The following is a 17,859-nucleotide window of genomic DNA, read 5'->3' as shown; positions in this document are numbered from 1 at the left end:
CAGGACGGTAGTACTTCCCTGGGTGGTTGCTGTCTACCAACCTACTACCTGTAGAGCCCAAAGCGTATACAGAGTTAAGTCCGAGGCTGACACAGTGAAAAATCATAGCATCGTGTCTTTTTTTTCCAGACTATACCAAAATCTACAAGTGTTATCCACTGAGGACTCGGTAAATCTCCAAGAAGATATAAATCAAGTTTTCCAATGGACCACGAAAAAATGCATGATCTTTAATGAGGACAAATTTCAATTACTTCCCTGTGGAAAACTTGAGGAAATAACAGCTTAAACGAAGTATTCAACGAACTCTTATCGCACAATAGAGCGAGAAAGTAATGTGAAAGATTTAGGAGCGTAAATGTCAGATCTCACCTTCAAGTATCACAACAGTGTCACTATCACATCTGCGAGGAAAATAATGGGATGGATTATGAGAACGTTCAAAACAAGGAATGTCATGTCATTTATTCTCTCTAAGCTGGAATACTGCTACGCACTAGCAGCTCCATTCAAGGCAGGTGATATCGCAGAACTAGAGAATGTACAGAGAACCGTCACTGCATGTATAACTTCACTTAAGCACTGTAATTACTGGGAACCTTTGGACTTTCTTGACCTCTATTCCCTGGGATGCAGGCGAAAGAGATATATCTACACCTAGAAAATCGTAGAGGGACTGGTCCCAAATCTGTACACTGAAATCACTCCTTACGAAAGCAAAAGACTCTGAAGGCGGTGCAACGTCTCCCGAATGAAAACCAGGGGTTTACCTGGAGTCTACCTGCACGGTGATAAATTAGACACACGTACAACACTTGGGTATCTTTATTGAGGAAACGTATCGTCACACAGTGGCTTCATCAGTCCATACAAAGAAGAATTGTGGCGAACAGAAGGAGTTTAAGGTATTCAGTCCTTCAGCCTGGAGTCGATGTAATCAGTCCATCGATCTTGAAAAAAAATACAGCCCAAGTTCGAAGAAGTTGCTTGTATACATGTGTCTAATTTATCAACTTGTCGGTTCTCTGAACCATTTATCTACATATCTGCAGGGTGTTTCAGGCGTCAACGCCCACATGGCCCGGTCCATGACCAGGCTTTGCAGTGCATCAGGGCCTGATCAACCAGGTGTTACTACTAGTCGCAAACAGTCCATCGTACGAACCACAGCCCGGCTGGTCTCGTATTGACTTTAGGTATCTCTCTAGTTCCTTCTTGAAGACAATTAAAGGTTTAGTGGTAATTTCCTTTATGTATGCTAGAAAGTAGCCGAAGAGTCTTGGGCCCCTGATACTTATTGTATTACCTCTTCGCATACTCATGGCACCCCTGCTTTTCATTGGACGAATGTTGCACTGCTTGCTGAGTCTTTTGCTTTCAAATTTAGTGATTTCTTTTCTGCAGATTTGGGACTAGTCCCTCTAGGATTTTTCAGATGATAATTATGATGCATCTTTCTCGCCAGCGTTCAAAGGAGTACAGGCCAAGGGACTTCAAACGTTCCCAGTAATTGAACTGCTATATTGTACTACTACGTGTAGTAATAGTTCTCTATGTATTCTCCAGATATGCCGTTTCGTCTGCCTTGAAAGGGAGATTCTCTGACATAATCACACTCAAGTGTTTTACATTAGTTTTTCGCTGTGTTATGTGGTTAGAAAGAGTACATTAAGAGAAAACACTAAGTGTCCGGGGCGTAAGATTGTTTAACCGCCTCCTACCCCGTGAAGTGGGAACTGGACAGATACCTTAATGTCAGTACGCAGTCAGCCGGGCTGTGGTTCGTACGTTGGATTGCTTCAGACTAGCAGTATCAGCCTGGTTAATCAGGTCCTGATCCACTGGGAGGCTTGGTCAAGGACTGAGCTACGAGGGCGTTAAGGTAGATCCCAGGTAGATGGCATAGGCCATGCTGAGAGATTGTAATTCCAAGGTGATAGTAACTCCAGCTCTGTTATAACTGAAGCACTGAAGCTCCCGTAGCTGATGAACCGATAAAGGAACAATTAATGATACTCTCATTGCAAAACTGAAGTCTAGCTGCTCAGACTGACTGACATTGTCAATATATGTGAGCTGCCATCCTGTGTGATGGAATATGATAGTGAAAGACATAACTTCTGTTCCCAGTGGAAACAGGATTGCAGCACAATGCAGATGTATTTAGTTTTATGCTAGAGTAAAAAAACAAAAGGATAAAATGCAAATGCAGTATACACAGACTTTGCGAAATCCTTCGACAAGTGTGATCATGGTGCAGTAGTGCACAAAATGCATGGTAAAAAAAATAACATGGAAAGTTGGTAAATGGATCTATAACTTCCTAACAAACAGAAGACAAAGAATAATAGTAAACAGTAAAATCTGAGGCGGCTACAGTGAAAAGCTTTTCCACAAGGCACAGTTCTCGCTCCCATTCTATTCCTCATCCTCATATCTGACATAGACAGATATGTAAGACATACCTCTGTGTCTTCTTTTGCGGATGACACCCGAATTACCATGACAGTGACCTCCATCAAAGACACTGCAAGACTCCAAGCGGACATCAACCAAATCTTTAAATGGGCCGTAGAAAACAAAATGAAGTTCAACGAAGAGAAATTTCAACTACTTAGGTATGGAAAATATGATGAAATTAAAACTGTATCGGGATATACAACAAATTCTAACCATACAATAGAGAGAAAAACTGATGAGAAGGACCTGGGAGTGATAATGTCAGAGGATCTTGCCTTCAATGCCCACAACAATGTATCTACCTCATCTGCTAGAAAAAATGGTAGGATGGATTATGAGAACCTTCAAAACTAGGGAAGCTAAGCCCATGATGATTCTCTTTAAATCGCTTGTTCTCTCTAGAATGGAATATTGCTGTACACTAACTGCCCCCTTCAAGGCGGGCGAAATTGCTGACCTGGAATAAAGCACCTAAATTACTGGGAATGGTTGAAGTCCCTTGATTTGCATTCCCTGGAACACAGGCGAGAAAGATACGTGATAATATACACAAATACGCTAAGAGACAACACAACAAGTGTCAGGGGCCCAAAACTGTCCAACTGCCTCCCAGCATACATAAGGGGGATTACCAATAGACCTCTGTCTGTCATCAAGAAGGTGCTGGACAGGCACCTGAAATCAGTATCTAATCAACCTGGTTTTGGTTCTTATATAGGGTTACGTGCGAGCAGCAGTAGCAACCTGGTTGATCATACCCAGATCCACCATGATGCCTGGTCTCAGACTGGGCCGCGGGGACGTTGACCTCTGAAACCCTCTCCAGGTATACTCAAGCCACGATTGGAGATGGTCAGCAGTGTTTAACTGGTATCCATAGCTGTTACATTCACTACTTCATGGGCGACAGTCACTGACGTATAGCTGATACATTCACTGACCCATTACTGACACATTCACTGACTCATTACTGACACATTCGCTAACGCATGGCTGACACATTCGCTGATGCAGGGCTGACACATTAAACGTATGACTGACAGTCACTGACGCATGGCTGATGTAGTCACTGACACGTGGCTGACACATTCACTGACACATGGCTGACACACCTTTCTTGTTGTATTAAAGCTGGAAGCCTTTAACCTCTCTTGTAGTTGTATTAAGACTGGAAGCCTTCAAACTTTCTTGATGTATTAAAACTGGAAGCCTTCAACCTCTCTTGTAGTTGTATTTGTTTTAAATTTTGTATTAATTTTAACGACAACATTTTGATGTAATTCTGTGTTTCGTTTTTCTTCATCTTCATTCGATTATATTTTCATTTATTTATTTTTTTTTTTGTTTCTGAAGATGTTATTACATATCATTGCTTCATTTATTCTTCTTTCTTCTCCTGCATAAGAACGTTTACAAAGACGCTCAGTAATATTTCATTTAAAGCTCCGAAAATATCAAATAGATTCTTCTCTAAAAATAACTTTTTCGGATGTGAAATTAGTAATATATTTATCACTCTTGTTTACTTTGTAGGTGGTTTGTCTGGTATGTTCAGGTGGGAGGCTACTGACCAGCTGCATCGTACAGGGTCGCACCTCTTCACAGTCACCGCCAAGGAGCTACATCTCTCTCTGGAACACAATAAGGAGCTGTGGGTTTTCCCCATGATGCAGCAACCCATCACCCCAGCTCTTCTGCTTGCTCTTACCAACGACTTCGACTCTCGGCGCTCTGTGGTGTACACTGTACGCCAGCCTCCCTCACTAGGTCAGCTGCTGCTGGAGGAGGCAGGTGTTAGAATTCCTGTTGAAAACTTCACTCAGCAGCACGTCAATGAATCTCGTATTGTGTTTGAGCACACTAAACCCTTTCCAGAACTCTCTGCTAGTGATATATTTGTGTTTGATGTAGAGACACCATTCACTGAGCCATTAAAGAATCAAAAATTTCGTGTGGAGGTGTCTGTGACTAGTCGTGGTGGAGGAGGTTTAGAACGGTATCTGGGGCTGGCGCCTCTGGTGGTGGCAGAAGGAGGGCAGGCCACTGTGCGCCCTGATAATCTCAACCTCTCTGCAGTGATGGAGTTTATCGAGAGTTATCCTGGTGCTATGGATGTTGATCAACCTTCACCAAGACTCGTGACTACTGTGACTGTCGTCCCAGCTCACGGAGTGTTCACTCTTCGAAAGAGAAACCTTACGGAAGGTTATACATTTACAGCTCGAGATATTGAGAAAGGTCGTGTTAAATACGATCATGACCATAGCGATACACTTACAGATGCGTTAGGGTTTACCGTCTCGATGGTCGGCAATGGGTCTTCTCCTGATGTGCTCTTGTTCAACGGTACTTTAAACGTAAGTGTGACACCTGTGAATGATCAACCATTCTCTCTGGAGACTGCGGCACCTGTCCTGCAAGTGGTTTCCCGTCAAACAGCTGTCATTACCAATGAGAGCCTCTTGACCACCGATCCTGACAACATGCCCAGTGAGATTCTCTATGAACTGATGAGTGCCCCAGACCATGGCCGCCTCGTCTCGGCTGACAACTACAGTGTTGGTATTCAGTCATTCTCTCAGCTAGAAGTAAACACAGGGCAAATTTTATATGCTCATGATGGTACTAATGGGTCAGCCAGATTTTATTTCAAAGTTTCTGATGGAAGACACAAACCAAAATATACGGTATTCACAATTGAGGTTGAGCCTTTAACCCTTGAACTAATAAACCACTCGTTCGTCCCATTACGCCAGGCTAACACTGTTGCCTACCTCTCACCACAGTTTCTAGCCGCAGTGACAAATGGTAACCATAACCATATATTTTACAACGTCACCAGACCTCCCAGGTTTGGTCGATTGTACATGAATGATCAAGTGGTACATACATTTAGGCAGGTGAACGTGGATAAGTGTGAAGTACTATATATGCAGATGGAACTGAGTAAACCAGCTGATAACTTCAAAGTAGATCTTTGGACGTGGGAGGCTACGTTGCGCGATGTGGAGGTTCGTATAGTAGTTGTACCATTAGTAGAGACCAAACCACTTTCAGCAGCTATAGGAGGTCGTACACGACTCTCTCTTGAACACCTTGATGCTTCACAACTTGCTACAACAACAGGAAGTAATCCCGTGTATAAGGTCAAAAGACGACCCCGTTTTGGTCGAATAAAAAAAGTAAGCAGACGAATGCAGAAGTCACTTCGCTCGCATGAAGTTCACGAGTTCACTCATGAAGAAATTAAAGCAGGTCTAATATATTATATTGCAAGAAATCTTAATTTAAAAACTGATGAGCCTTTGCATGATACACTTCAGTATATGTTACAGGTTCCTGCTCCCAGTGTACAGCCTGCTGAAGGTACATTACATCTCAGGCTAGTAGAAGCACATTCAGTCCTTGATGAGGGCGCAGAGCCTCCCAGACACTTAAGACCGGAGCTTATACCACCATCTATTCGTGGTAGTTCAGAGTCCAGTTCTCCTGGGTCTATAAATTATGGCTTGTTTCTGGGTATTCCCAAAGATTTTATAGTAATGGTGGTGGCAGCCGTTACTGTAGTGATAATCGTTGCTCTAATTATTGTGGTAAGGTGTGCTACAAGACGTCGCCACTTTGACAAGGCAAGTGACATTGGAATGAATGCTGATGTACAATCTCTACCATCACCTATTCCATTAGATTCTAGACCAAATTCATTTATGATCAATGACCTGTCAGAACTGGAGTGCCGACCGCCAGATTTGCCATCATCTCCCCGACCTGAGAGGAACCTCGTGCACCAGCAGCTACACCACAATGGTGGCAGTGTTGGGTTGGGTCTGGCCGCCCATCTCACAGACTCTGAGGCCTTGTGGCCCCATGATGCCTCAAGCGAAGTGTCGCCAGCAGTGCCTCAGTGCAAGGTACAGTTTGCCCTCTCTCCTACGAGCTAATTATTTTCTAAATATTAAATTTCATTTGATTTCTTCACATTTGTTTTTCAATCTGATAATTGCAAAAGTCTTTTTTTTTTTTTGGCAATTCCTTTGATACCTTATTTATCGTCATTAAATTTCATGAAATCCTTTAACCAAATGTACAATTCTTTCCTATCATTTTGTTACTTGATTTTAAATTTTCGTTATTTAATTCTCTTGTGGTAGCACAGGTGACGCCCTTGTGTACAGATACAGCGGCTCGTGACCCTACTTACGACCCTCTTCTGGCTGCCTATCCCTACGGAGTGGACACTCAAGCTGAAGAATGGGGGCTTTACGAGAACCACCAGCCACGAGCCACCAACCCAATGCTCAGGAAGAACCAGTACTGGGTATAGTACCCTTTGTAGTGGACTGTCACAAACAGTGCATACACAATATAAAGTACCACAAATGGGATTATAAACAAGTTTTATTGTTAATGAAGATAATGGCAGTCAGATGTTTAAGACAGGTTTTCTAAGACTGTGAAAGTGATAAAATATCAGAAGCTACGACTGTTCTAATTCACGATTCTGAGTAACTTTATTAAGCATTGCCAAGAGCCTACCTAAATAAGTGTTAATAATTAGAACTATATGTATTCAAGTGCTACGAGTGCTTGGTAGGTTTCACAAGTGCGTTTATCCTCCAGTGAGAGGTAGAGACAAACTTAAGTCAGAGTTTGAGAATGTATGAAAACTTTTATGCAACTCAGGAATTTCTGGTGGTTTTAATTACAAGGAAAAGAAAGGATCATTTTCTAATACACGAGGTCACTGACGTTGCTTTCCTCAGGAAATTTTTAAATGTTCAGTTTTAGGAAGCCGCTCAGAAGCACAAAGTCTGCGCAAATCTTGAAGAATTTATGTAGATTCCGATCTTCACAAATATGGAGCCAAGGACTGTGCAGACCTTGAGCCAGTCTGTGCACTCTGACCATTAATCATGTAGCCTTAGAGTTCATGGGTTCCTGGTTATTCTGGATGGAGCTTAAAAACTCCTGTACCATTTCAACTCCTTCCCTTTGTCAATAGCTTTATGACCCATGCGGGATTAGGCATTTTGCATACCGTATGTAATATAATTAAACTTGTATAAACGCCAGAGAGGTTATATCGCATATATTTGACTGTTGATAAGATCTGATGCAATTTGTCCTGTACAGATGCGTCATGCCAAGCAATCTAACATTCAGTGATTCTCTTAAAAAGAGTTTGTCGGCAGATACTTCTTTATTTAGGAGTTATGCAAAAAGCCATTTTACGAAATAAGTTTTCCATTGCAAAAGTTATGTGTTTATTTCTCATACTAGAGCAGGACCCAGTCTGCACACACTGAATCAAAGTACAGAGTACTGTATCACACAGCCAGACCCTGGCAAGTCGACACTAGGCGTTGTCTCGCATTCCCAGGAGCACCAAGATTGTTTCAGTTATTTCATCTCATCCTACCCTATGCAATGGCCACCGAGAGATTTTTTAATGCTTAAAATTGCAAACGAGCGAAATAATGGATAAAATAATGTCTCAAACCCGAGCAGGACTCAAGCCTACAAACTTTGCATCAAGGTACACAGTGCTACACCAGCTAGACTATTAGATACTAGTTGATAAAACACTTTCACCGTCACTCACAGTACTTTCTTGCCAGAGGCACGCTGACACCACTATTCAGATGCCTCTCCAAACTGCAATATCCCCACCCCTCCTTCAGAGTGCAGGCTCTGTACTTCCCACCTCCAGGACTCAAGTCTGACTAACGTGTTTCCCTGAATCCTTTCATGTAACAGTGCTCACACTCTAACAGCACGTAAGATCATAAAAATCACTTGCCTCCATACCTTTCTAAAACGCACACTTATTCCTACAGGATGTTTAAGCCCCTCGCATACTAAACCTTCCCTACACTGCAAATTTATGTACCCTTCAGTCACCTGATTTTGATCCATTGTCTCTTGATTGTCCATATCACCTCAACAACCCCCTCATCAGTCATTTGGATAATTTTTTTAGTAAACCTACTCCTTTTAATTTTCAAACCACAAATTCTTTGCATAATATTCACACCACACAATACCCTCAAATGCAACATCTCAACTGCCTTCAGCCTCCTCATCGCTGCAACATTCACAACCCATGCTTCACACCCATATTAGAATGTTGATACCACTATACATTCATTCCACTTTTTGCCTCCGTGGATAACGTTCTTTGTCTCCAAGGATGCCTCAATGCACCACCCATCTTCTCTCGTCAATTCTTTGATTCTCCTCGTCTTTCATAGATTAGCCCACCGACAAGTTCGCTCCCAAATATCTGAGCACATTCACCTCCTACAATCATTCATTCCCTCTATTACCCTCATCACCTTGTTCTTTCCTATGTTCACTTTTAATTCCCTTTTCAGAATCTCCCAAAAGCACAGTGTCATCGGCAAAAAACAACTGTGACAACTCCCACGTTGCATTATTTTTTTTTCTTAATCCCAACATCTCTCTCACTTAATTCACTCCCCCATCTATAAATATGCTAACCATGATAACATCTTGCATCCCTCTCTAAGTTTACTTCTACTGGAAAATAATCTCTCTTACTCCCAACTTGAGCCTCACTATTCTTATAAAATCTTTTAGCTGCTGTCACCCATTTATCAGTTGGAGTTCCAGTCTCACGAGTAGAACACATATTAATGCAACCACAAAACATAGTGGTTTTAAGCAACTAAGAATACTGCAACCAGCCGCAAATTGAATCCTGGACATTTAGCCTGGCTGTTAGTCAAGTGGGTTAAGAGGCACGTAAGTTCCCTCGTCTTCTAATAACAAGCTCAATTTTCCACTATAATCTACCTTGTCCATAATTACTATTGCATTTGCTTTGTTTTGTAAGGTGAAGTCTAGGATTTTTCTTGAATTCATGGGATAACTTAAATCTTTGAGGAAAATTGTGTATCTGACGCGTGAGCTTCGCTCAGACTTAGTCTCGGATGAGTCCAAGGGATGTTATTAAGTATTTCTTCAGTCACAGAGTTATCAGGAAGTGGAATAGTCTGAAAAGTGATGTAGTGGAGGCAGGATCCATACATAGCTTTAAGGAGAAGCATGATAAAGCTCATGGAGCAAGGCGAGTTATCTAGTAGAGACCAGTGAAGAGGCGGGGGCCAGGTGTTGTTATGCGACCACTGCAACCACAATTAGGTGAACGCACACACCACGAAACCCTCACCTAACAAAGCATGTTAGAAAACTGGAGAAAATACAGAGATTTGCAACGAGAATATTCAAAACAAGGAATATTATGTGAGAAAAGCGAAAGAAAGTAATCCTAACAATACTAGAGGAACCAGGGAAGACATAACAATACTAGAGGAACCAGGGAAGACATAACAACACTAGAGGAACCAGGGAAGACATAACAATACTAGAGGAACCAGGGAAGACATAACAACACTAGAGGAACCAGGGAAGACATAACAACACTAGAGGAACCAGGGAAGACATAACACAAGAGGAACCAGGGAAGACATAACAACACTAGAGGAACCAGGGAAGACATAACAACACTAGAGGAACCAGGGAAGACATAACACAAGAGGAACCAGGGAAGACATAACAACACTAGAGGAACCAGGGAAGAGATAACGACACTAGAGGAACCAAGAAAGACATAACGACACTAGAGGAACCAGGGAAGACATAACAACACTAGAGGAACCAGGGAAGACATGACACTAGAGGAACCAGGGAAGACATAACAACACTAGAGGAACCAAGAAAGACATAACGACACTAGAGGAACCAGGGAAGACATAACGACACTAGAGGAACCAAGAAAGACATAACGACACAAGAGGAACCAGGGAAGATATAACAACACTAGAGGAACCAAGGGAGACATAACGACACTAGAGGAACCAGGGAAGACATAACGACACTAGAGGAACCAGGGAAGACATAACGACACTAGAGGAACCAGGGAAGACATAACGACACTAGAGGAACCTGGGAAGACATAGCAACACTAGAGGAACCAGGGAAGACATAGCAACACTAGAGGAACCAGGGAAGACATAACATTAGAGGAACCAGGGAAGCCATAACAACACTAGATGAACCAGGGTAGCCATAAGAACACTAGAGGAACCAAGGAAGACACAAGAGCACTAGAGGAACCATGGAAGACATAACAACACTAGATTAACCACACGTGGGCATATGTCGGAAGTATTTGCTTTGCCTCAGGACGGACAGGGAGTGGAAGGACCTGACTAAAGTAGTGGAAATAGACTCCATGCTAAACTTTAAGAATAAATATTACACATCTTAAGAGGAAGTCAATCCAGTAACTTAAGAGACGGGGGTCAGGAGCAAAGACTCGACCCCCTACAACCACAAACAGGTGAGTACAAATAGGTGGATACACACACCACATCCTCCACCTGTCATGCTACTCTGTCATGCTACTCTATCATGCTACTCTGTTTTAATCAGATTTTATCACCTACATGTGTTTGAAAGTTCTGTGAGATTGAACAGTGTTACTGGTAAGTAGGAACAGTGTTACTGGTAAGTAGGAACAGTGTTCCTGGTATGTAGGAACAGTGTTCCTTGTATGTCTGAACAGTGTTCCTGGTATGTAGGAACAGTGTTCCTGGTATGTAGGAACAGTGTTCCTGGTATGTATGAACAGTGTTCCTGGTATGTATGAACAGTGTTCCTGGTATGTATGAACAGTGTTCCTGGCATGTAGGAACAGTGTTCCTAGTATGTAAGAACAGTGTTCCTGGTATGTAAGAACAGTGTTCCTGGTACGTAAGAACAGTGTTCCTAGTATGTAAGAACAGTGTTCCTGGTATGTAAGAGCAGTGTTCCTGGTATGTAAGAACAGTGTTCCTGGTATGTAAGAACAGTGTTCCTGGTATGTAAGAACAGTGTTCCTGGTATGTAAGAACAGTGTTCCTGGTATGTAAGAACAGTGTTCCTGGTATGTAAGAACAGTGTTCCTGGTATGTAAGAACAGTGTTCCTAGTATGTAAGAACAGTGTTCATGGTATGTAAGAACAGTGTTCCTGGTATGTAAGAACAGTGTTCCTGGTATGTAAGAACAGTGTTCCTGGTATGTAAGAACAGTGTTCCTGGTATGTAAGAACAGTGTTCCTAGTATGTAAGAACAGTGTTCCTGGTATGTAAGAACAGTGTTCCTGGTATGTAAGAACAGTGTTCCTGGTATGTAAGAACAGTGTTCCTAGTATGTAAGAACAGTGTTCCTGGTATGTAAGAACAGTGTTCCTAGTATGTAAGAACAGTGTTCCTGGTATGTAAGAACAGTGTTCCTAGTATGTAAGAACAGTGTTCCTAGTATGTAAGAACAGTGTTCCTGGTATGTAAGAACAGTGTTCCTGGTATGTAAGAACAGTGTTCCTGGTATGTAAGAACAGTGTTCCTGGTATGTAAGTACAGTGTTCCTGGTATGTAAGAACAGTGTTCCTGGTATGTAAGAACAGTGTTCCTGGTACGTAAGAACAGTGTTCCTAGTAAGAACAGTGTTCCTGGTATGTAAGAACAGTGTTCCTGGTATGTAAGAACATGGTTCCTGGTATGTAAGAACAGTGTTCCTAGTATGTAAGAACAGTGTTCCTGGTATGTAAGAACAGTGTTCCTGGTATGTAAGAACAGTGTTCCTAGTATGTAAGAACAGTGTTCCTGGTATGTAAGAACAGTGTTCCTAGTATGTAAGAACGATGTTACTGGTATGTAAGAACAGTGTTCCTGGTATGTAAGAACAGTGTTCCTGGTATGTAAGAACAGTGTTCCTGGAATGTAAGAACAGTGTTCCTGGTATGTAAGAACAGTGTTCCTAGTATGTAAGAACAGTGTTCCTAGTATGTAAGAACAGTGTTCCTGGTATGTAAGAACAGCGTTCCTGGTATGTAAGAACAATGTTCCTGGTATGTAAGAACAGTGTTCCTGGTATGTAAGAACAGTGTTCCTGGTATGTAAGAACAGTGTTCCTGGTATGTAAGAACAGTGTTCCTAGTATGTAAGAACAGTGTTCCTGGTATGTAAGAACAGTGTTCCTAGTTTGTAAGAACAGTGTTCCTGGTATGTAAGAACAGTGTTCCTGGTATGTAAGAACAGTGTTCCTGGTATGTAAGAACAGTGTTCCTGGTATGTAAGTACAGTGTTCCTGGTATGTAAGAACAGTGTTCCTGGTATGTAAGAACAGTGTTCCTGGTATGTAAGAACAGTGTTCCTGGTATGTAAGAACAGTGTTCCTGGTATGTAAGAACAGTGTTCCTAGTATGTAAGAACAGTGTTCCTGGTATGTAAGAACAGTGTTCCTGGTATGTAAGAACAGTGTTCCTAGTATGTAAGAACAGTGTTCATGGTATGTAAGAACAGTGTTCCTGGTATGTAAGAACAGTGTTCCTGGTATGTAAGAACAGTGTTCCTGGTATGTAAGAACAGTGTTCCTGGTATGTAAGAACAGTGTTCCTAGTATGTAAGAACAGTGTTCCTGGTATGTAAGAACAGTGTTCCTGGTATGTAAGAACAGTGTTCCTGGTATGTAAGAACAGTGTTCCTAGTATGTAAGAACAGTGTTCCTGGTATGTAAGAACAGTGTTCCTAGTATGTAAGAACAGTGTTCCTGGTATGTAAGAACAGTGTTCCTAGTATGTAAGAACAGTGTTCCTAGTATGTAAGAACAGTGTTCCTGGTATGTAAGAACAGTGTTCCTGGTATGTAAGAACAGTGTTCCTAGTATGTAAGAACAGTGTTCCTGGTATGTAAGAACAGTGTTCCTGGTATGTAAGAACATGGTTCCTGGTATGTAAGAACAGTGTTCCTGGTATGTAAGAACAGTGCTCCTAGTATGTAAGAACAGTGTTCCTGGTATGTAAGAACAGTGTTCCTGGTATGTAAGAACAGTGTTCCTAGTATGTAAGAACAGTGTTCCTGGTATGTAAGAACAGTGTTCCTAGTATGTAATAACAGTGTTCCTAGTATTTAAGAACAGTGTTCCTTGTATGTAAGAACAGTGTTCCTGGTATGTAAGAACAGTGTTCCTAGTATGTAAGAACAGTGTTCCTGGTATGTAAGAACAGTGTTCCTGGTATGTAAGAACATGGTTCCTGGTATGTAAGAACAGTGTTCCTGGTATGTAAGAACAGTGTTCCTAGTATGTAAGAACAGTGTTCCTGGTATGTAAGAACAGTGTTCCTGGTATGTAAGAACAGTGTTCCTAGTATGTAAGAACAGTGTTCCTGGTATGTAAGAACAGTGTTCCTGGTATGGTGTTCACATATAACATTATATTAAACATTACAACATTATATTATACCGAGGAGATGAATTAGACATATTCTGTACCTGGGTATCTGTATTATGTAGACTTTTGTCAACCAGTTGTATTATCAATACAGTACAATACACTCTTCTATATTGTATTGATATAATACAACATCTTGGAATCTTGCAGACGTTTCGCCATCCAGCGAAACATAACAGAAATATAAGTAATATAACAAATAGTGGAAGATGGGGGTATCAGTCCCTCAGTCACTGAATGGCGACGCGTTTACTGACTGACGAGACCCAGATGTTGCACGTCTGTCAAGTTCCACAATATTATTCTTGTAAATATTTACTGTATACAAATATTAAGTTATTTTGAAATAAAGAGAATACAGTTTGTATTTGTACAGTTTAGTGCCAAAGAATTTATATCAAATTTGTAATAAACAGTAATTTTAACAGTGTAACCGTTTATCCTTTATAGGTATTGTGACCCATGCGGGTTTAGTGCTCTGATTTTTTTTTTCAGTGTGGTACACTATTCTCAGACCACAGTAATAAGGTCTAAGATAGTGGAGATATTTTTACTTCCTTGGATCAACCTGACTGCGTCCAGTTATTTATTCATTTTTTGACCCTTAGGGGTTTAGTGCTTCCCTATAATTGCAGTAATATAATAATAATGAGAAGTGGAAGAAACTACAGGTCTCTTGTATAAATTATTCATTTTTATTTACATTTTGTTACAGAGCCAATGTACATTGGAAAATTACCCCCACCCACGAGCCCCGTCTCATAAGTTTTATTTGAAAAAAAAATTAATTATCTTCAGATTTATCTAATTTATATTTTATTATCGATTTATAGAAGTAAAGTAATCCAGTAGCGAGACAAAACGTGCACAAATTATTAATTCATAAAATGCACTCAATCTGAACTTGTAACAAAGCACCAAAAAAAGAGATGTTTGTTACTAGTGGAAGTAACGCAACAGAAGAACAAACAAGCTAACAACAGGACAGCTGGAGTTGGCGAAATAAATCTAATCAGAAGTCAAAGAGCTCATCTGCACTGAAAGTAAGGCGAGTAGTAGGAGAAAGCAGGTAATGTGATGGAGCCCAGGAGCTAGACAGTAGATCGAAAATGAATCCGAGGAGCTGTCTGGTAAAAGGGATAATGAAATAAAATGTGTTGGAGTGTTAATGAACATAGATGAGCTGCGTAATTCTCCTTATAATAGCTGTGTGTGAGTCTTGTGTGACCAGTTCGTAAACATGTAAGAACTATTTTCGGAATGCAATAGTTATGGCTTAATCAAGGCCAATGATATTGCTCTTAGACTACAGTGGAAAATGATCCATATGAGAAATGGACAAGTTCTGAGATGTGGAACCTGCATGAGAGCCTGCAAGTTCACTGCCTTGGACACCAGAATGCCCAGAGCAACGAATTTGCAGACTCCTCTGGCTCGCTTTGAGGATCTTTATATTTTCAGATTTTGCCTCCGAAACTGCTAGTTTATTTTGAATCCCGCGTCTATTCTGTTAACGGTAGCCCAAGAGCATATGAATACACAAAATACGTAGGAACTAGGCCCCTAGATTGTTTACAGAAGTACATCTGTATTTATATCTACAGTCTAGTACCTTATTTTTAATAATAAATTATCTTTTCATATTACATCACTATATTACTCACTAAGTGGCATTTAAGTACATAGTGTTTAAGGTAGCGAACATAGGGTTGACCATATACTTTCCAGTTGGTTTAGTTGTGTTTGTCATCAGGGCCGGATTAAGAAGTCTCCGGCCCTAGGCTATTAAGATTGGCGGGGTCTCTTTGGGTTACGGGTAAGCGAAGCGACCCCTTCCAGCTTGGGGGTGGGGGGGTGTGAGCCTGTTTAAGGTCTAATTAAATACATTCTGGCTATTTAGGTTAAATTTAATAGGGAAAGTACATAAAGACAACCAAAACCATTTACCAACAGCCATTATAACTATCTTGTTAAATCATGCATTTTAAAGAGAATAAACTCAAGACAGCATAGTATTACTAGATTAGGCTATTAAAGTAGTGACATCATGTACCTATTATATTCAGCATAACCACTACAGCACTATTATTCCCTTTATAAATCACTGACCATTATTGTTATCATTGCATCATGTATAAGAGTATCAAATCTTATAAACTCAAGAAAGTAAAGAATTGTTTATATTCACAGGCACTTCTTAAATAAACTTATTTCTGGATTTCATATTGGCAAAATCTTCAATTATATTCTGAAAATCAATATTTCTTGTTAGATCAGACTCAATGGTCAACAAGGCTAGGTTACACAATTTGTCTTGGCTCATTGTTGAACGGAGCTGGTTTTTCACTCTTTTCAAAACAGAAAATGAACGTTCTCCTTCACAGTTAGTAGCTGGAAGTGTTAGGTAAAGGCGATACACTATGTCAACATTAGGGAAGGTTTCTGAGATACCTGCATTTCTTAAATGTTTCAAAGCAGCTGAGGGCGCACATTTTTCAGGTGGAGCTTTAATCTGATTCATATACCCAGAAAAATTAACTATTTCTTCAACAAATGTGTCCTGAACATCTGCTGAAAGGTGTTGTTGCAACTTTAATGCAGCTTCTCTCAATTCTGCATCTGGCATAGTAGTAATTTTGAACAGAAATCCAAACTTGTCATTGAGATTCTGGTAGATTTCTTTTCTTTTCACCAATTCTGTAATCAGTGAATCCAGAATGACGAAGTATGTAGCTGTCTTACATTTCTTCAGTTAATTTGTCACAGTACAAGTCTAGATAACGTGTAATTACTACGAAAATTGGAGAGGAATCTCCCATACTCACCCATTAGCGGGAAAACACAGCTGTTCTGATGTAAACAAAGGCGTGTTGAGTGTTGCCATCTATGGTTAGGTTTATTTATTTTTATTTTATTTTATTTCATTATTTATTTTTGTTTTGATTAATTTTTAAAAATCAATTTTACTCTCCAAACACTTGAACTTGGATGAGCCCCTGAACCCCTTGGACCGCGGGGCCCCCAAATGCATGGGGCCCTAGGCAAATGCCTAGTTTGCCTATGTGGTAATCCGGCCCTGTTTGTCATACTTCCAGAAGTACTGAATACCAGAATGGATATGACTGTTTGCTAAAATCAAAGTAGATCGTTCAGTCATCGCAGTATCTCTTGTCTGCTCAAACACCTAAACTGGTGAAGACAAAACACGCAGTCATCATCACGATAAGAGGGTCTCTCTCTCTCTCTCTCTCTCTCTCTCTCTCTCTCTCTGTCTCTCTCTCTCTGTCTCTCTCTCACTAGTCACAACTGTATAACAAAACCATTGTAAGTTCAGGTTTAAAAAGCTATATCGCACTCTATGTTTAATGAAATAAAAATCTATTGAAGAAAATGTGAAAATACAGCTAAGTTCCATTGTTGCAGCAGTGGTAGTGTTGTTGGCAATGTTGCAGCAGCGGTAGTGTTGTTGGCAATGTTGCAGCAGCGGTAATGTTGTTGACAATGTTGCTGGCAGTGTTGCTCAGTGAAGCGCCGCGTATTACAAGGATACTATCTCTCTTATTAATCATGTTTATCAGTGTTCTACACCTGTTTATCAAGTCCTCACTTCTGCACATGACGCCATTATTGCCTATAGCAGTGAGGCAACAAATAAGACAGGCAGAAATAAGACTGATATCGCTCAGAAAAGTTGCAAACGTGCAACATTCGGTACAACACCAGGCTTGTGTTACACAGAGTGGTCCAGTGCTAGTGTCACTCACTACTACTCAAGGCTAGTGTCTCCTAGTATGACCCCATTCTAGAGCCAGTCAGCACAGCCCCAAATTAGAGTCACTCAGAACCGCCTAAGGCAAGTGACTCAGTACTACCAGAGGCTAGTGACCCTCAGCACACCCTCCGTCTTGTTGAACTCAGCAAACTTTAAGCTAGTGTCAAATAGAACAGCCCCAGCTAAGTGTCGCTCAGAACAACCCCATCCTAATGTGATTGAGTAAAGCCCCCGTGCAACTGTCACACAGTACAGTGTTGTTGACAACAGCATCAGGCACGTGTCACTCAGTATGTCCCAAGTTTGGTGTCATTCGAAACAATTTCAGGAT

The 17,859-nt window shown here is 40.9% G+C and overlaps 1 protein-coding gene across 1 annotated transcript in view; it reads left to right on the top strand.

Annotated features, from left to right (window-relative positions):
• The window catches only part of LOC128689813 (chondroitin sulfate proteoglycan 4), a 375,987-nt gene extending 365,701 nt beyond the window's left edge, over window positions 1–10,286 (top strand). Inside the window, exons 18-19 of the mRNA XM_053778303.2 lie at window positions 3,994–6,371; window positions 6,617–10,286. Of these exons, the coding sequence (XP_053634278.1) occupies window positions 3,994–6,371; window positions 6,617–6,784 (2,546 nt within the window). The 3' untranslated portion in view covers window positions 6,785–10,286. The remainder of the gene's footprint in view (window positions 1–3,993; window positions 6,372–6,616) is intronic.
• Window positions 10,287–17,859: the final 7,573 nt, after the last annotated feature.

Source organism: Cherax quadricarinatus, chromosome 22, assembly GCF_038502225.1.
Source record: "Cherax quadricarinatus isolate ZL_2023a chromosome 22, ASM3850222v1, whole genome shotgun sequence".
Classification (NCBI taxonomy): Eukaryota; Metazoa; Arthropoda; class Malacostraca; order Decapoda; family Parastacidae; genus Cherax; species Cherax quadricarinatus.
Note: the sequence above shows the minus strand (reverse complement) of the source record. Positions and strands in the feature narration are given on the sequence as shown.